This window comes from Rhinolophus sinicus, chromosome 15 (genome assembly GCF_057876585.1).
Source record: "Rhinolophus sinicus isolate RSI-liver-muscle chromosome 15, RSI-T2T, whole genome shotgun sequence".
NCBI classification, from domain to species: Eukaryota; Metazoa; Chordata; class Mammalia; order Chiroptera; family Rhinolophidae; genus Rhinolophus; species Rhinolophus sinicus.
Genome location: NC_142515.1, coordinates 76,094,640 through 76,114,127, shown reverse-complemented (window position 1 = coordinate 76,114,127; position 19,488 = coordinate 76,094,640). Strand labels below are relative to the sequence as shown.

Here is a 19,488-nt window from a genome sequence, read left to right as displayed (position 1 = left end):
AATCTCCGTCGTCTCGGAGTCGTAACGAGACTCCCACCTCCAGAGAGGCCTTTGCGGCTGACGAGCGAAACTACGCTTCCCAGGAGCCTCTGCGGCTCCGTGACCGGAAGCGGCGGGCAAGCCGAGTGTCCTTGCGCGCGGAACCGAGTGACTATGGGGTCCCGAGTGTGGTCGCTGATGAGGTGCGTGGGGCCGCTGGGCGGGCCCTGAGCCCCCGAGAAATTCCTCTCCTACGGACACCCCTTTCTGGTTTGCTTCCGACCTGCTCTTCGCTTCCGGTAGTGTCAGGTGTCCTGTGGCCCAAATGGAGAAACTGAGGTTCAAGCGGGGAGGGGATTCCCCAGGTCGCGAGAGCCGTTGCTTCCCGTCTCGCTATCCAAGATCTCTCCGAGCCTCAGTTGCCTCCTCTGTAAAATGGGAGTGCCACACGCCATTTATTGGGAGGTTAATGCACGCCCAGAACGGCGTAGCACATACAGGAAGCGACCAGGGGCACTTGGAAAACCCTTGCAGATTGCTCGCGGAGAGTCCCTCCAGGGGTGGAAGGCAGGAAGTCAGAGGACTTAAGCCTTTATTGTTCCCTGCTCTCTGCGGGATCACGAGTGACCCACTGTCCCTATGCGGGCCTCAGTTTACCAGTTAAATGGGGCGGAGTAGCCCTGCTTTGCACACTAAGTGGAGTCCTATGCATCGTAGGGGGCAGGCACGCCTCTGGGCTAGCAAGGTGCTCTGTGCTTCTCCTATTAGCCCCTTGGTTTCAGGTGTGTCACTCTTTGGACTGTGGGGCCCCCTGGGGGTCTAACTCCTCCTCAGGTGGGCCTAGGCCTCAGAGGGTGCCCAGCAGTGTTTCCTGAGTCGCTTTTTTTCCCTTCCCTGTTTGCAGGTTTCTCATCAAGGGCACTGTGGCTGGGGGCGTGGTCTACCTGGTGTATGACCAGCAGCTGCTGGGGTCCAGCGACAAGAGCCATGCGGTCCTTCAGAAGGCCGAGGAGGTGGTACCGCCAGCCATGTACCAGTTCAGCCAGTACGTGTGCGAGCAGACAGGCCTGAAGATACCCCAGGTACCCCGCGCTGAGGCTTGGCGGGAGGGAGCTGTCAATTCTGGGGTGGCCTTCTGTCTCTGGTCCCTCAAGCTGTGCTGGGAGCCCTCCACACTGGGGCGTGTGCTGCCCTCCCTGCCTCAGGGAAGCTGGGGCTGCCGGGCCCTTCCCCTTTCACCAGGCCCTCTCCCCTGTCTCTTCCCAGCTCCCAGCCCCTCCAAAGTTTAACTTTCACATCCGTGAATCCTGGAATTCAGGTAGGCTTTGGTCCCTCTGCTTTGGGGGTGGCCCCAGATTCCCCAGGCTGGCACTCCCCACCCTGCTCCCTGGCATGCCTTTCCATTGCTCCCTTAACTGCTGTGTGTGCCTCCACGATCTGAAAAAGAAAGGTGGGGGTTCCAGGGAAGTGGGCGCTCATAGGGCCTTTTTGTGAGAGCTGAGGCCACATGGGAGCACATAGGGATTGGGTGGTGTCAGACAAGGCGAGGCCCTGCCCCTCCTCTGCCTCAGTTTCTCGTGTGGAATTCACAGAGTTAGAAGTGGTGCCTCTACAAGCATGGCTGAGTTGGGTGTCCCCGGGGTTGTACTAAGCCCCTTGGCTGTAGGTGGGGAACCTCACAGGTGCGTGTCCTCCCTCCCTCCCCACAGGCATCATTACAGTGATGTCTGCCCTGTCGGTGGCCCCATCCAAGGCTCGCGAATACACCAAGGAGGGCTGGGAATACCTGAAGGAGCGAATCAAGTAGTCTGTCAGAGGAGCCCGCCTGTCCCGGTCAGAAACGGGCAGGGATGCCGTGGACCTCAAGCCTCCAGACTGGGACCCCACTCTGAGGGCAGCTCCTAGCCTTGCCGCCCAATAAAGGACTTCGGAAGTGTTCCCTGACCTGTGTGCCTGCCCCAGGGGCATGGGGTGGCCCAGGTGTTGCTTAGAGGATGGAGCACTGGCCTTCCAGCTTGGGAGGCTCCTCAGGGCCTGATCTTGACCCCAGGCCATAGTTCATACATTTGCTTGTCTGATCCCTACCTGCTGGGGCCTTTACTTGGTGTGGGGAGTGGGAGCAGACAATGGGCCCCAGTGCTCAGTGCCTCGGAAAAGGGTTGAGAAAGTGCTGAAGGCCAGCCTGGGCTGGGGGGGGTCTCGGTTCTTGGAGGGCTGAACCCAGGGTGGGGCATTCTGGGAGCGAGCGCTTGGTGGAGTGGGCAGACTTCATCTCCTGTGCCGGTTACATGCCCACTTTTGCCTAGTCATTATTCTCATTCCAACCTCCCCCCACAACCTGGGATTCCTGGGGAGCACAGGCCTGGAGGTCGTTGCCATGTAGTGGGGTCTCCCCAACCCCCAAGGGCTTTGCTGTCCTGACCTCAGCTCCTGGCAGTGCTCTGCTCCCCTCGAAAACCTTCCCTGACAGCCCTGCCCCACATGGGGCCAGCTGCCTCGTGACCTGAATGTGTCTGTCCCATCGGGCTGGAGCTCTGGAAGGGTGGGCTGTCTAGATGCTCCCAGCCACTGAGGGCATCCCACTGTGATCTACTGTGGTGCTGCTGGAAGGAAACCTGTGCCCCAGACAGACCAGGTGGGAGCTGGGCTTAGGTGGGAGCCAGAGGCTGTCCCGGGATAGTGCCCTGGGCACAGGGAGCACATTCTGGTTGTGGTGCCCCGAGCCAGCATAGGATCCTGTTCCCAAGAGTTCTGGGGTGTGTCCCTCAGTTTAGGGGATAGGCCTTTGATCCTGTAAGGTATAGCAGGTGCTCAGGTGCTACACATGAGGAAAGCAGAGACCAGAGGGATGTCATTCGTCCGCCGGATGACAGGGAGGGAGAGCCACAGTGACTTGTGTCCATGGTCTTCAGAGTGGGTCTCCCATGGCCAGTGTGTCACCTGGAGGTTGCCTGGCTTCCTGTGCTCCCACGCCCCATCCTTGCTGGGCCTCGACTGGGGTGTGAGCAGGTTAAAGGTGAGAGCAGGATGGGCAAGGCCAGGGTGCATCCCTGATCCTTTGTGCTGCCTGAGAGGTAGCTGGTGCCGGCCATCTGGGGAGCCAGGTGTGTGTCCCAGGTTCAGGGGCTCACCCTGGACCCACCCAGCCTGACTTTCCATCCACCAAGCCCTTCCAGCATTCCTGTGGGCCCATTTTACAAATGGAGACACTTGTCCTGCCAGGTTCAAAGCCCCCTCTGTCCACCGGGAACTCGGGTGTTTAGCCTTAAACCCGCCCCAGGACGCAGGATTTCCACTCGTCTTGGCCCGGTGGACCCAGTTCCGGGCCTTCACATTCAGGAGGGGTTTGTACTCTGGCTGTGCCAGGTGTTCCACTGGAATCCTTGTGTCCTCGCGCCCCTCCTATCTTATGGAGGGGGAAGAGAACCACCAAGGCCACCCACCATGCTCTTGAACAATTGTTAATGGCCCAGTATGGGCCCAGCAAAGCCCACAGGAAAGGAAACCAGCCTTCACAGGTCAACGAGGGGCTGCCTGCACCCTCACCTCCATCCAGGAGGCTGCATCTTGCAGCTCCATGAGCTTGGCCTGGTGAGTGTGTGTGTGTATGTGTGTTGGGGCATGGGGGCGGGGGCTCCCCTGAAACCGAACCCAAGCCCTGGTCTCTCCAGTCCCGTGATTCAGTCACTGCCCACAGGCTGGGCCAGGGGTCAGCCGCTGGTCCCCCATTCCCCACGGTTGCTCTCCCACAACCAGGGTACCACTCTTGACCCCTCTGTCCCCTCGTCCAGTCAGAGCCCAGTTCCTCTCCACGTGTACCTTTGCCAGTGCCAAAACCACCTCCAGGGCCAATCCCTGCCAATCTGTTTCCCAAAGTCCAAGTCTGATCATGTCATAGCCCTGCTGGGAAACCTGTGGCTCCTCACCGCCCTCCCTGGGAGCCCAGATTCCTCAGAAAGGCCCTCTTACTGCCCTTGGTCCCTCCCAGACACGTTGGGTGGCCCTCAGCTCCTAAAGCACAGCTGGTTTACACCACCAGCCTCGGCCCACAACTCATGGGCCCCCTCACCAGGCCATCTTTCCTCCTGGCTGACTCCTGCCCACAGCGTAGACGCCAATTCCCCGACCCCTTAGTACCCTCAGGCTGAGCCAAGTGTCCCTTCGCACCCTCAGCACCCTGTGGGTGCCCCATCCCGGTGCTCACCACCATGGGGCAGGGTTCCCCCCTCGGCATCACTGGCATTTGGGGCCAGATAAATCTTTGGGGGTCCGTCCTGGGCACTGTAGGTGTGGAGCAGCCTCCCTGCCTCCACCCCCCCAGTGCCAGTAGGACCCCCCCCCAGCCCCTATCATGATAGCCGTAAATGTCTCCAGGTGCTGCCAGATGGTCTCTGGGGACAGAATAACCCCAGTTGAGAACCACTGCCTTGGGCTGCTGCACCAAAGGACCACAGACTTGGAGGTTTAAAACAACAAAGGTGGTGGAGGTCAGACAGTCTGACGTGGGTCTCAGGGGTCTGAAACGCAGGTGTGGGCAGGCCTGGCTCTTGGAGGCTCCAGGGGGAATCCATTTCCTGGCCTTTGCCAGCTTCCAGTGGCTGCTGCGTTCCCTGGTCCAGGGGCCCTCTCCATCTTCACAGTCAGCAGGACAGGCTTCCTCTCACGCCTGCGGCTCCCCTGCCTCCCTAGTTCCCTTATAAGGACCCTTAGGATGATATTGTACCCACCTGGACAACCCAGGATCCTCTCCCATCTCAATGTCCCTAACTACCCTGGTGGAGGGAGGACAGTGCAGGGATGGGACCATGCTAAGATGGTGAGGGATGGTGAGTTCAGCCAAAGCAGAGGTGACCAGGGGACATATGAGCCAGAAGGATCCCCCAAGACACTGGCTGGAGTGCTGGGCTCAGGATGTCCTTGTCACCCCCCCACCCCCCCACCCCCGCGAGCAAACTGCAGCTCGTGCTCTGCTCTGAGCCATGTGCTGGGCGAAGGTTGGATCCCCCTTTGTGCTGTTCACCTTGAAGCCACGGCGACCTACTCTTTCCCTAGGTGGCTGAGGACTGAGCCAGCTTTTATTAAATCTGCAAGGACAAGCTGACACATCGAAGAAGACAACAGCCATGTGTTTCCCCAGGAATGGCTTTGTGGTTCAACGGGGATCCTGGTGGACTAGAACTTGGGAGCTGCTCTGTGGCCTTAAGAGAATTAGGATCTTTGTAGCTTGGGAGGAGAGGGGTACACAGGCCCACAATGGGAGCAACCCAGGAATCCCATTTTACAGGTGAGCAATGGAGGCATATAGAACTGAAGGAACTGAGGAAGGATGTAGAGGCAGAACTTGGCCTCGACTCCAGCTGTGTCCTCACGGGGGTCCTTGCTTGGGTTGTCACGGATCAGGTGGTCAGTCTCTGGCAGAAGGGAGACCCAGCCGCAGTGCGCCGAGGGGAGGGGCTGGGCTGTCTCCATGAGGCTGACGCTGGGAGAACCGCCAGGCTGCACACGTACCCCTGGATTCACGTGGTGCTTGGTCCCTGAACACACCTGCGCCACCCTGTCCAGTGATAAGATCCCCCCGCTGCCCCCCCATGTCCTGGCAACTCACCTTCCACACTCAGGCCCCTCAGCCCTCCCCGCACAGAGCTCATTTCCTGGTGTCCAATAGCTTTTCTCCTCCCCTCAGCTCGTTTGCTATTACCTGTTCTCATCCCACTAGGGTGCAGTTCTATTCATGTGAGGTCCCTAGGAGTCAGACCCATAGAGACAAAGTAGAACGGTGGGTGTCGGGCTGGCAGGAGGTAGTGTTTAATGAGTTTCAGTTTGGAAAGCTAAGGAAGTTTTGGAGATGAATGGTGAGGATGGCGGTAGGACCATGTGAATTTAATGCCACTGAACTGTGTGTAAAAATGGTTAAAAGTCAATTTCATGTTACATACCCTTGACCACACACACACAGCCTGTTCAGCAGGGCTATGAGATTGCTGGACATGGAGGCAGAGTGGGGGCGAGAGACATGATGACTGAGACATCATGGGGAGGGTGGGGGACACAAGATAGCCACGCCTCAGGACCCAGCAATCCTCCGAGCTCCAGGTCGGCCTGGGCTCACAGGAAAGTTTCTGGAACCCCAGCAGTCCCGTCAAGCTGCCCTTTCAGCCCTCCTTTCCTGGAGGAAAAGCTGCAGCTCAGCAACACCAAGTATGATTTCGTTTTATTTAAAGAGGTGGAAATAAAGAGATGCCGCTGTAAATAAAGGGTATGTGAACAGAAACACATTTATTACAAAAAACAAACAACAACAAAAAAAAATTCACATTGTATTGAGCTACAATATGGCAGCAGATAAAAAAAAAAATTATTGTACACAGTTTAAGATAACTCCTAACAGAATAGTCTGGTTGCCACGTGACATAACAGGACTCCAAGCACTTAGTAGCGGCGAGTGAAGCGGGCGTCGTTGGGCCTGCTCCCCCGGTTCTGGCCCCCAAATCCGCCTTGCATTCCGCCATGCGGGATCACGTGGCCCCGAGAGGCCCCTCCTGGGGCAAAGCTGCCTCGCCTGGAACAAATGCAGATGCTCATGTCCTCAGAGCCCAACCCCTCCCAGGGGCCCCTTCAGTGGGACACGTGCTCTTCAGGACTCTTCCCTGTCAAGCAGCAGCACAGGGGACAGACCCGCACCATTCTAGGAGTGATGACAGGTGACAGAGCACACACCAGGAGGCAGTGTGAGTTGAGGAAACTTAACTGTTTCTACACCTTCCCCACAGCAAGCCAACATGCAGAGACGGCACAGACACACCGACAGGACTGCCTTACCCGGACATCCCTCCCCGGTTCATCATGTGACCTGGCCCCGAGTGACCAGACATGCTTCTTTCACCACCTAGAAAACAAGAGACACTTTTTACACAGTGCCTCCCAGCACAGGATGTAGTTTCAGAGGACACCTTTCATGAGCCACCCAGGGGGTGTGAGCACACCCGCATCCTCGAACAAGGCATGGCGGGAGGAGTTAGCAACACCCGCAGCAAGCGCCAGGCCCTCCATCCAGGCAGGAAGGGGCTCCTCCTGTGCTAGGCCCTGAGCAAGGCCTTGGAGGGAGAGAAAGCTGCTCCTGCCCTCAGGGAACAGGGAGACCAACAGTAACTGGCGAAGGGCAGGGGCAGCTCGCACTGTCCAGATGCTTCACCACAAAGACAGACCCCACCCCAGCCCTTACTTACCCTGCCACCTCTTGTGGTCCCTGCCTATCATGCCTCCATCAGCAGCGCCCTGCCACGCACGGTCGTCCTCTATTCTCCGACCATGGTCCGCCCAGTCACGTCTGCCCCTTGGAAAAAGACGTCTCTGATTTGGATTGCCCCCATCTCCGCTCCTCAGAGCAGCCACAGCAGGCTGTGCTCACCGCCCCCACCCCTTCAGGCAGTGGAGGCTGCATGAAAAGGGACTGGCTCTGGTCCCCTGCTGCTGGAAGAGTTCCAAGGTGGCCTGCACTCATCTCATCCCCAAGACCGGGGTCCTCAGGCTGTCAGCTGTGTGAGGCCTGCACAGCACAGGGGTGTGGGACACAAACCTGGGTGGAGGAGGCAGCCCCCGGCCCTCGCTCATCCTCTTGTCGGAGCCATATCCGCCCCACCCGTCACGGGAGTCCCGCCCGTGGCGCTCTGGTCCTCCGTGGCGTTCCGGGTAATGCTGGGTGTTAAAGAGAAAGCCAGAATGGTAAGAAGGCTTTAGTACCATCCCTGCTTCCCAAGGTAACAGTGAGCGCTGGCAGGCGGTGTTTTGGCCACACAGGACACCTTGGCTCGCATGACATAGCTGCATCCTGAAGTCTGCTCATGGTCTGGCGAGAAAATCGTGCTCAATGGAGTCGAGGAAAGGAGGAGGAGACTTGGGGCTGAGACTAATGCTAATCAGAAGACAGAGAAATCAAGCACTGAGGGGTGCTGGGACCCAGCGACTGCTCCATGCCAAACTCACAATATAATCAACACTCCCACAGAAGCACCAAAGCAGAAGGGCCATGAAGGATCCTTTAACACAACTCATTTCTGGGCCTGGCATTGTGCCCCTGCTGCTGTGCTGGGGACGCAGGACACCACGAGTCGGATGGAGCTGGGGCAGCTGCCCCTTGGCTAGTCCCAGTCTCAACTCTGTACCACCAATATTAAGTGCTGGGCTGGCACGGGCCCCAGGAGTGTGTCACCCCAACCCACATGCGATGTAAAGGAGGGACGACGCAGGGAGCCTCACACTCCAGAACAGGCCAACACTCCTTTGCCTTCCCCCCAAGACCCGTCCCTGCCTGCTCAAAGAACGGCTAAGGCTGACTTTTAAGGAGCTCCAAGGTTCGCTGTTCCAGAGACCCAACCAGTGACCTTGGGAGCTTTTACCCCATGACCACATTCAAAGTGAGAAGGAACTAAAAGGGAGCCCTGGTCATGAAGCCCCTTAGGTGCTTGCTCCAGCCACCTGTCACTGTCTGCGGCCAGGCTTATCTCCCATTCCAAGGCCAGGGTGGGCATGCCCTTGACGCAGCCCTCAACACCACCTACCTCCCCCTTGCCTCTTATCCTCAAATGTGCACCACCTCCCCTCAACGAGAAGAAAACGGGGTCAATTTTACAAGATGAACAAAACAGAGCATTGTTTCTTCAAGGGGCAAAATTACAGGCTTAAGTGCCCACGTAAGTCAGTGCTGCCAAATGGAAGAAAAGCTGCTCACATGGGACTTACGAAAATAATAGCACTACAGCATTACAGCTCATGCTTCATGTAATTTCGGACAAAGACAAACATTTAAGAAAGACTTTTTTTCAATATACTTCTATCTAAAGACACACTATGGGGAAGAGGTGCATTTAATACAAAGAAGAGGGAACTTAGTGAGACCTGGGTCTTTACTAAAGCCTATTTCAATCTCTCCCTGGTATTTTAAAGCTTAACCAACATTCTTCTGTCCAACCAACCAGCCCATGTTAACAGCTCAACATGGCCCTGAACGTCCGTGCTGTGTTCCCTTCTGTGTCACGTCACCATCTGCTGATTGGTGCAGCATTGGGGTCTTATTTACGACTGTGCATGTGGGGAAAAAAACAACAAAAAACGCTTTCAGTTTCAGGAGAGCACCGTCTGATAACCACGTGCAGAACAGACAGCAGTGAAGAGGGAGCGTGTGAACACCTCCTGCAGACATGGATGTCGTCTCATTTAGTCCCCCACCCCCTTTGCAGTACAGTGAGTCCCCCATTTCCAGCTAAAGGAACAGGCAGGGCAGAAGTGGTACCAGGATGTGACCCTGGTTCTGATTCCGGAGCCTGGACAGTTCACCATGGAGCTCAACTTCCCCACCAGAGAAAAGCCAGAAGGCTAGGTGTAGATTAGCTGCATGTAAGATTTACCGCTAGACACAGAGAAGAAGGACTCATGTTGAGTGTCTCAGAATTACTCCTGAGGTGGCAGAAGACAGCCCGATGTAGCCAAGGAGCCGAGCCACACCCAGCCACGTGCTTAGGCACTGAGGGGGAGGCCGGGACTGAGATGTCTACGCTGGAGGCAGGGAAAGGACCGACTCACAGGGCAGCAATTCTGCCCAACGACGCTCCGACTCAACCTTCCCTCAATCCCTGGATTTTCCACATAAATCCACTCAGGAGTTGAGGCTCCTTGGGGGAAGTTCTCAATTCACATGTAAGACAGGAAAGAAGGAGAAAACTGAGCTTATCTTCTACCGTGTTAATCCTACAGAGTACGAGTGTGGACCAGAGACAGAGTTATTGTCCAAGGCTCGTGGGGCAGGCTGACCAGCGACCACAGATGCACTTGGACTTCACAACATGGAAGCATGGCATCTAATCAGCTGTGTGGGTCACAACAGAGTCCGTCAGACTCACCCAAGGCTCTGTAGCCCTTTACAACCAGTGCATTTAGTTACTAAAGCGTGTAGAACTTCAGGGTCAAGGTCAGAAAAGGCTTCAGAAAACCTGTTTGGATTTCCAGCCAAGACCAAGCACCAATCATTCAAACTGCCATCCCACGAACACTGCAGGGCTGCACTTCTTTACTCATTCTTCCTCTAACGCAAATGGGAGGAGGAGGAAGGAAGGTAGAAGACAGGAAGAGAAACTATGGGAAAACTGTGGCTACAATCCTAGCTTCTAACTTACCTGTCCTTCTCTTTCTCCCATCATTGACCTGGAACCTTCTCTCCTGAAAAAGGCAATTGAAAGAAAACCATGAGAGGAAGCCTAGGTTGGTTAGACCCCTAAATGGAAAACATCTCCCAAGTTGAACCTGGTGCTCCCCACACACTGATGGCTCGAATGGGCTTACAGAGCCTAGAAGGGACAACCCCACTTTGTCACTAAGAATGACCCATGACAAAGACAACCTGCATTGAGCAGGCAGGGTCATGGGGGCCTGGCTGACCTGTCGACCGAGTGGTTGGGGTAGCGGCCCCGGTCCCTGTGGTCAAAGTCGTGGAAGCGGTCCTGGCGGTTGAAGTCAGAATGGTAGCGCTCGTCAAGGGCAGCCCGCTTGGCTTCTGGCCAATAGGCGTCATCTCGCCTGGAAGGGGAAGCAAGAAAAGGCAAGTGCGTGGGAATTACGTGAGATTATGGATACGTTAATTAGCTTGATTGTGGTTATTTCACAATGTATACAATACATCAAAATATCAAGTTGTATACCTTAAAAAGAAACAATTCCTATTTTTCAGTTATACCTCAATAAAGCTGAAAATAAAAAAGGGCTCAGTGCACTGTCCTCCTCCAAAGAGATCACCTTGTGGGAGCTGGTGAACTGCGTCCAGACTGTCAGCAGCCCCAGCACTTCAGAGAACGAGAATTAACTTTATCACCAGAGTATTCTCTGCTGCACGAGCTGACAGAGGCGGGAGCAGTGATGTGGGATCTGACTGTTCTAGTTTGTCCAACATGCCCTCCTAAGAAGAGGTGATCAGTGGAGCGGACAGGCGCACGTACGCTTCTGCAGGATGGCCACTGCGAGGGTCGGCCCCCATCCATCAGGACAGCAAGCAAGAGGTGTTACCTGAGCTCTGCAGTGCACTTCCGTCACTTCTACCCAAATACTGACTTGACCCAGCAGACACCCAGTGGGGAAGACTTTTAGAAGCACTTGAAATGTACTAATTCAAAACATTTATGACCAGAACAAACTCCTAGCATCAGTATTTTGCACAAAGGCACAAAAAGTCCTAACACAGCTTAAAGGCTCCTTACAGAAGTTACATTGTGTGTTACAAAAGGACCTCTTTAGCCCATGCAGTAGAAAGAAAATAAAAACAAGTCTCCCCAAATTGCAGTGCACCCCAAAACAGTGACAGGATCGTTGCTGGGATTATCACCCAGGCTCCTGACAGCAGAGTTCAAGTTTCGGCCTCGTTTTCACTGGTAGTTAGCTAAAACTTTAGTATTCACACGTCACATCAAGATATCTGGGGAATTAGAATTAATCTTATTATTGGAATAAGCAAAAACAAATTACTGTATAACAAAGCCTGGAAGAGGCCCAGAAGGAAGTGCCTTTGGTGTGGCTGCCTGCCCAGCACTTGTGTGTGACGTGCTGCTCTGGGTGTCTGAATTCCGTCGCCAGGGGGACTGTGCTGAGACAGGAACCTAACGACTTCGTCAGCACAACTTTATCCAACCATTTCCCCATCGACCTCAGACCATCAAAGGTTCCCTGACAAAGTACAAGACATTGAATTGGGCTGCAGCAAGTACTAGTGTTTCCTTTTAAGTAAGAATCTCATGTGAACATGATTTTGGGGACAACAGTTCTAAATGCCATGGGCCACGTACGGGGCAGCAGCTAGGAGCAGCTGGGCTTACCGGCCATCCACGTTGTAGGGCCTCCGCACAGCGGGCCGCCGCTCCTGCTCGTAGCGCAGCTCCTGCTGGCGCCGCAGCTCCTCCCGCTCACGATGGATGCGCTCCTGCTCCTTCCTGCGCTCGTGCTCCACACGCATGCGCTCGCGCTCCAGCCGCTCGCGCTCCATGCGCTCACGCTCCAGGCGGTGACGATGGAAGGCCAGCCTCTCGCGGGCGAACTCCAGCTGCTCCCGCTCCTCCTGCTCCCACAGTGCCTGCATGCGCTGCTCCCGCTCACTGCGCTCACGCAACCTGCGGGCGGGCACAGAGCAGCAGCTGCAGGGATGGACCCACAGGCCACAATGGCTCCCCATGGCAGCGCAGACTAGCCAGGGTGCACTGCAGAAATGCAGATTCCAGGGCTGTGGCCCGACCTGCAGGGCTGTGGCTCTAGCGGGAAGAACGAGGGTGGGGCCCAGTGCCTCCGAAGCAGCTGCAAGAGCCCAGGAATGCCAGCACCGGCTCTGCTTCCAGCTTAGTCCTAGACCAGCCAGGTAACACAACAAAGGAGGGGTGTGTGTGGTCAGCAATAACATGAACTCAGACCTTTCTCGAGTTCGACATCTAATTCCATACAATACAGCCTGGTAAAAATAAAAAGCAATGTATTTTTCAGTCACTGAAGTAGAACCTCTGCTCTCTAAATCATGAGCTTCAATTAGTCACCATGACCCGGGGATAGTGCACTAGAATTGTAATCTCTTGATGCTGTTTCTAAGCTTGAATGAGAAGCGAAGGCCTGTGACAGCTGAGTGGTTGGGTGCCCACAAGGCCACGCAGGCCCCCTGCCAGGCTCAGGCACTTCCTTCTACTATGTATGTGGCAGAGACAGCCACCAGCTTGTCTCCTTTTCATCCTTTGCTGTGCATTTACACACACATATTTGTATCAGCAGAAATGTATAATCTTGCCCTTTTGGTCTGCATTTTGGACAAAAACAGCAGCGTCCTTGGTTCACGTGACATGTCCTGGTCCCTTCCACATCCCCAGCTCTACAGATCTATGGCACGCTTTTGGGATGGAGCCCATGGAGAAGGCAAGTTTACAAAACCAGCACCCAGAGGCAGACCTCCTGGCTGTTCCCGATCTCACAGAGGGACACCTGTGCCATTTCCCGCCCCTTTCTTCCGCCCCCCCCCCCACTCCGGTTCAAGCTGCTGTTTCTCAGTCTAGTTGTGTAGGACACAGCTCCCTGGCCCATGTTGGTGTTATGAGCCTTGCGCTCCCCCCAGCTGAGGCAGTCGGTTGTTGGTCAGCTCACGGGAGCTCTTGCCGGCTGCTGGCCACTCACGATGGCTGCCGGCCACTCATGACAGCACATAGCAGCTCACACTGGCCACTGGCTGCTCATGGCGGCACACAGTAGCCCAGGGCAGCTCACAGCAGCCCAGCTCCAGGGAGAGCTGTTGTTCACAATCTTAGCTGTAGAGGGCGCAGCTCACTGGCCCATGTGGGAATTGAACCAGCGACCTCGGCGTTAGGAGCACAGTGCTCCAACAACCTGAGTCACCGGGCCGGTACCCACCCCCATGCCATTTTCTTGTGCACAGGTTCCTGCAGGGCAGGTGTGGAGAGGCGCCACTTCTTGGTCTGGGACACTAGCATGCAGGAGTGCGTGCTAGGTGGAATGTCGCCCCAGGATGCCATGCCCATGTACGCTCGCACCACTACAAACAGTCTTCCATACTCTAATTCAAATGGTGGATCAATTCAAACTGGTGGATGAAAAATTGGTCTCACTGCTGTTTTCTTCTGCATTCCCCTCATCCCCTTGTATCATCTTCTGTCCATCTTCCTATCAGGTTACTTCTTTCCTTATTACGTTTATTTCAAATCACCTTTATGCCTACCTGTCGCACATCTTTTGGCTTTCTCTACAGTCTTTCATTGTAGAGAGGTTAAGTTTTGTTTTAATTTATTTTTTTATGACTTTTCAAGCCATTCAAAGCTCAAATTCATATATTTACTTTCACATACGGACAATTTTAGGTTTTGGTTAGTCATCAGTTTGCTATTTGTCAATGATGTGAGATGGAGACCCAAAGGACTGCCCAAGGAAGTAGCCAAATGACCAAAAGCCATGTTGGGGAGAGTCCATCCTCTCGTCACTAGTGAGAAATGTCGCTTTTACATGGTCAATTCCCACATGCACATGGGTCAGTTCTGCTGATTTATTTGCCAATTACTTCACGAAAATTAAACTTTCCTTTGCCCAATGACTTTCCCTTTTAGGAAGAAAGTTCTGTATAGGGCACCAAAAAAGCGGCACCCTTACCCCCTTTCCTCAATCTTACTTTGCTAGACTTTTTACTAATAGCTATTTTTAAAACTATACTTGAAAAATTGTTTCTTGATAGGAAAGATTAACTGTTACTCAACCTGATCAATACCATTTGTTTAGTTTTTAAAAATTAAAGAGAGAATTTTTTCTTGGCTTATTTAAGAATGAGGACCTCTCAGCTTGCTCAATGGGTCTGCCCCACTGTTTTTTCTTTTTCACAGCTTCTGGAGCAGACTGGTGTTTTGCTAACTAGCACGAATGCACCAGGAAGGCATTCCCCCTCATGCCGCTGTTACCTTCTGTGATCTTCAGGAAGAGATGGGCCTATGTGCATGTGGAAAAGCCGTAGGATGAAAGTCAGAGCCAAGGGGGCCAACGGGTTGAAAGCAGTTCTCTAGCCACAGGGGACACTGAAAACACTCTATTAGGACACGGTTAGAAGAAGTCCAGGGCAACAACCCAACCAGCCGTTCCTGGACCCCGACTCACCTACGGGACTCTGAGTCTCTTGACTTCCGAGGCTCTTTGACTTTATCAAAGGACACAACGGACCGCTTCTCTCTGCTGGCCGATTTGCGATCCTGGCTCTTGGAAACCTGGTTCACCAAGGAACATAAAGAAATTAAGAACGAGATGACAACAGGAAGAATCAGCTATGTCCAGGTCCAAGCATCCAACATGAAGATCCGACAGGAAGATTAACACTTAATGAAACAATTAGGCAATGTGTTTTCTCCTAAGCAACTTCACGTCTGGCTTATCATAATTCCAAGTCACAGACCTTCATCACCATTTAATGCTAAAATCCTAAGTGGGGTCAAAATGGAAAATGAGTATATCTCCCACCAAATTTTTCATAACATCAAAAAAAGTATTTTTCATATTTTGCTTTTGCATCCAAAGTAAATTGCTTAATCCTGTCCTTTTCCTTAATAATTAAATATGCAGTGAATGCCCAACTAAGGCCATTTCTGGTATGTCCGAGGATTCCTTATTTATGACAATTGCCTTCTTTTTATGGGATCTACCCATTTTAGCCCTGGAACCCATGCTTTCATTTTGCCATTTCCCCATATTTTTTATAAACTAATTTTAAATGGCTAGAACATATTAAAACACTGACACAAACACACGCAGACTTCCATAATGGAAACGCTGGTACAACTGATGCACACAATTCAATGGCTTACATGGTTTGTTGTCCGTGTGGCACGGGGTCAACACGGCGGGCCTGAGGCTGGCATCTTGGAACCTGGTGCTCAGAGTATCCCCAGCCGACACTAACTGGCCATGGAGGTTCACTGTGGCCAGACTACATAGACTACGGTTTATGCTGAACACCTGCTTTCTTTCTGGAAGTCAGCAATTCTGGTACTTGCCAGGCAGCGGGTGCCTAAGTAACCAGCCCTCAATGAAAACCCTGGCTGAGGCTATACTGGGCTTCCTTGGGCACAGACATCATCACCTGTGTGTTGCTGCATTTCACTGCTGTGTGAGCCTGCATGCCAGGAGGCCACAAAGGGTTCCCTCAGACTCTGCCTGTGTCTTCCCCCCATGACCTGCTGTGTATCCTCAATGCATCAATGTAGCCAAGCTCAGCCGCAAAAACAACTATAGGCTGAGCCCCGCTGGTCCCTCTAGTAAATCACTGAACGTGGGTGGTCTTGGGGGGTCCCAGACCCACATCTATCAGAGTTGTAAGGCTGTCATCAAAAGTTGAACGTAGGAACATCAACACTGCCACGGCCCCAACAGCAGGCAGAGTGAAGAGGTAAGAACCTAGGACAGGTACTTCGTGGTTTCCGTGTTCTGTGGAGCATCTGTGAGAAGAAGGTATGGGACCGAGCCAAGGTGGAGACTGGGCTTAGAGGCAGGTGGAAAGGCTGCCGCATCACGCGTGGGTTTAGGAGCACACAATGGAGCGCTGCTGAAATTTTCAGGGCAATGAAAATGGACTGGTAAATACTGACTCAGGGAAAAAGTCAACTGCTCCCATATTTGAATTTAAAAAATATCTTTAGAAAATAAAAAAGGCAACAATTCTCATCAATCAGAACAAAATATAAAGAAAAGCTTTTAAACTTTTCAATTTTTTTAAGTTCAAGATATCTACATTTTGAAAATGTAGACAACCTTTCTCAAATTAAGCTCAAGAATTCCCTAAAGCACACTTAGAAATACAAACGGACGAAACAGCAAAGGAAACACTGCTAAATGCCCTCATTAGAAAATCGGGACTCACTCTCTCTTTGGATCCTGATGTTTTGACACTAATAACAGGCACACCTTTAGATTTATCCATCACCACAGTCCGCTCGGTTCCTCGACTACCTGCAGGGAGAAAGGAGTACGTGTAAGAAACAAGAAACACTCAAATGAGAAAACAATACTCAACTCCATGGAAAATAAATCTAGCTTGTGTTGCCAACTGATCACAGCAAACTAACTAATCACACCAGCCAGGAGCAGAGCACAGAGTGAGATCCTGCGTGGCAATCGCGCAGCTACCTGACTTTGTGGTGCGAGAGCGCTCTGAGGGGCCGGGTTTCTGATCGTCTTGATCTTTACTTTTTTCTCCACTTCCGTCTTCACCCTTTTTAGCATCATCTTTTCTGTCACCTTTGTCTTCCCTCTTAAGGTTTGCAGATCTATCAATGAAACCCCAGGACACAGAAGTGTGTTAGATCAGATATTTAGGAAAACAAACCAGCCACGACCAGACCCTGGCAACGAGCACCAAGTGCTGAGGAGGAGGCTGCCTCTGCTGGCGACAGGACGACACAGGACAAGGAGCCCATCCTGCTCTTCCCAGGTGCCCCTGGAGTAGGGAAATCACCTCCAACTGCTGAAACCTCCTCCTAACAAAAGGGAGGGGTCTCATGCTTCTCCCTATCTGTGGAGAACTTAGATACAGGAGATAAAGAAAAGGATCAACTTGGCCACAATTCCCCTAGGGAAGAGGAATACCTACCTGTCACTGGTGCTGGACTTCTCTTTCTTCCCTTCACCTTCTCTTTTGTCAGAGGTTTTCTTCCCAGCAGGTTCATTTTTTGCCTGAAAAATAGAAGCAAGTGGAAGTATTACGTTACAATATTTCTTCAAATGGCCATGGCCCTGGAAGAGAACAGTCCCTTACTTTTTCCACTGAGATCATCTTCCCATGGAGCTCTGTCTTGTGCAGGTGGTTAATGCATTTTGTGGCCTCTTCTGCTGTGGACATTGTCACAAAGCCGTAGCAGCGAGCTCCAGGACTCCGAGCATTTGTCACAACCTTGGCACCCACCACCTCGAAGAAAACACAGAAGTATGTCTCAGACACGAAGCCCCCACCCCCCACCCCCACCGCTCGAGTTGTACAGGGTATTAGGGTGCACGCTGCTTTCCTCTGATCCACCCCAAGTCCTGGCCCCCTCCCTGGGATGAGGACGCAAGGGGAAACCCTGTCACCAGGTGCCCGAAAAGCTGCGTATGACTGGGGAGGATGATGTTATGGTTTCGCAGCTACTCCAAGGGCCCCCTTAGGGAACCAAGATGTTCCTTAGGGAACCAAGATGGCGATCAGTGTAGAGGAGCAGAGAAAAGTCAAACGAAAGGCACACTTCAGCCAGCACCCCTTTAACATTATCTCAAACTTTGTGAAGAAATTACTCTGAATATAGTCGTGGAGGTGGCAGTAAAATAGAAAGACACATCCACAGATGGCCATCGACATAAGGACAGGTTTGTAAAGAGCTCTCTGGAAGGAAGCATCCATCTGACTACTAACAACAAACTCACCGCAATGTTCCAGGCACACAGGCACGTCCTCACATGCCATGTAAGTCCCCCCGCCCCCCACAACCCCAACAAGCTGAGGTCAGGCACCAAGCTCAGGATGAGCCCCATGGGAGCCAGGATTCATCCTCATTGTCCTATATGGAGTCTTAGCCCAAAGGAAGGTTCCAGAATGGCCTGGTCCTGTACTCAAGCCACACGAAGCCTGCAGGGTGACATTTCCCTGCTGACAGCACTCGCCGGTTCACAGGGCCACAGGGGAGTCAGGAAAGGGCACACACTGCTTACGGAGGCCCAGAGAGTCAATAGTTCTTTCTACCACCGTGGTGTGGTTAGGTTTCCTTATTTAGCTCTTGGACATCAATAACCAAGGTAAACACTGTTGGCTTTCTCTATTATAATTTGCTAACACCTTAAAACAAACAAGGGCCTTGCCAAGTGCCACTTTGGCTTGTCCCCAAACGCTGACTCTGAGAGGCAAGGAGCCCTGGATGCGGTTTGTTTGGGAGGTGGGTACAGGAGGCACAGGGAAGAAGGGGAGGGTGAGAAAATGAAGGGAGGAAGGCCAACACAGGAGCCCTAAGGAACAAGGAACCACAGTGGGCACTTGGGAGAGGAGACTGGCACATCGGACATCTGTCCATCAACGCCACCCTCACGGCCAAGGAGGGAGGAAGGAAACAGGAGGTGCTTCAGAACCACCCCGGCTGCAGGTGAAAGCAGGTGGGCTGGGGGACCCCGGGTGTAGAACTACAGTTCCCATAGGGGAAAAGACACCCCCTCCACACAAGTGTGAGTGGCAGAGCTAGAACCTGCGTGGGCCAGACTCCAATGGTCCTGTCTATAACCTGTCTACAGCCTCGCACATGCTCTCCAGTAATCACCAGTCTCACAGAAGTGCTGACAACACCTCCCTGCCCTGCCCTTTGCTAGGAGCTCTGTTGCCCTTCCCGGGTTTAAGTCCTGCAGCCATAAAAATGGATTCCGGAAATCCTACAAAAGCTAAGTAGCAGCTTGGGGGCCGGGAGAGAAGAAATACAGAGGAGATGGGGGTTCTGGGAGCTTCCCCTACCCCTGGGAGGGGCAATGAGCTAATGTGAGCGTAAAGAAAAGGCTCATTCAAGTAGTCACAGGGCAGGACCAGCAATCTGCATCTAATGGCCGCACTACTTTGGTCTTAGGACAACTTCTTCTCCAGGAAACCCTTGGTCTTACCTTCCCATATTTGCTGAAAAGATTCTTCAAATCTGTAGCTCTGGTGGTAGAAGAAAGTCCACTAACCCAGAAATTTCTACCACAACTGCTACGACCTATTTCAAAAGAAAGTTCTGGTCAAAAACTCTATCCTGAGTCTTAAAGATTAGTCATGCCACACCACTTTCCCCACTTGTCCCAGATGCCAGCTTGACCCAAAGCCAGCTGGGTACAGGGCGCCTGGCCCGCTCTCCTCGCACATCTGACGAAGCTGCACACCAAGCCCCACAGGACCACCAGCAATGCCATTTACAACAGTGAGTCACGGGCTGTTAGGACCACTGGAGGTTACCTTAGAAAGGTACC

The 19,488-nt window shown here is 53.0% G+C and overlaps 2 protein-coding genes across 5 annotated transcripts in view; one reads left to right on the top strand and one right to left on the bottom strand.

Annotated features, from left to right (window-relative positions):
- The first annotated feature begins 16 nt into the window (after nucleotides 1-16).
- MICOS13 (mitochondrial contact site and cristae organizing system subunit 13) lies at nucleotides 17-1,918 on the top strand. The gene is made up of 4 exons (XM_019710820.3): nucleotides 17-182; nucleotides 884-1,061; nucleotides 1,246-1,297; nucleotides 1,689-1,918. The coding sequence occupies exons 1-4, from the start codon at nucleotides 154-156 to the stop codon at nucleotides 1,784-1,786; spliced, it is 357 nt and encodes a 118-aa protein (XP_019566379.1). The 5' UTR covers nucleotides 17-153; the 3' UTR covers nucleotides 1,787-1,918.
- A 4,311-nt stretch (nucleotides 1,919-6,229) lies between these two features.
- SAFB (scaffold attachment factor B) overlaps nucleotides 6,230-19,488 on the bottom strand; it is a 34,571-nt gene continuing 21,312 nt past the window's right edge. For 2 of the 4 annotated variants that reach the window (XM_088792309.1, XM_088792307.1), the window contains 13 exons: nucleotides 19,144-19,238; nucleotides 17,291-17,440; nucleotides 17,126-17,208; nucleotides 16,663-16,802; nucleotides 16,397-16,485; nucleotides 14,644-14,750; nucleotides 11,835-12,125; nucleotides 10,411-10,548; nucleotides 10,149-10,191; nucleotides 7,556-7,674; nucleotides 7,206-7,312; nucleotides 6,799-6,865; nucleotides 6,230-6,538 (listed from right to left, as the gene is read on the bottom strand). In XM_088792309.1, the coding sequence (XP_088648435.1) occupies nucleotides 6,409-6,538; nucleotides 6,799-6,865; nucleotides 7,206-7,312; nucleotides 7,556-7,674; nucleotides 10,149-10,191; nucleotides 10,411-10,548; nucleotides 11,835-12,125; nucleotides 14,644-14,750; nucleotides 16,397-16,485; nucleotides 16,663-16,802; nucleotides 17,126-17,208; nucleotides 17,291-17,440; nucleotides 19,144-19,238 (1,559 nt within the window). In that variant the 3' untranslated portion in view covers nucleotides 6,230-6,408. The remainder of the gene's footprint in view (nucleotides 6,539-6,798; nucleotides 6,866-7,205; nucleotides 7,313-7,555; nucleotides 7,675-10,148; nucleotides 10,192-10,410; nucleotides 10,549-11,834; nucleotides 12,126-14,643; nucleotides 14,751-16,396; nucleotides 16,486-16,662; nucleotides 16,803-17,125; nucleotides 17,209-17,290; nucleotides 17,441-19,143; nucleotides 19,239-19,488) is intronic. The other 2 variants (XM_019710761.3, XM_088792308.1) reach the window with 1 other exon arrangement.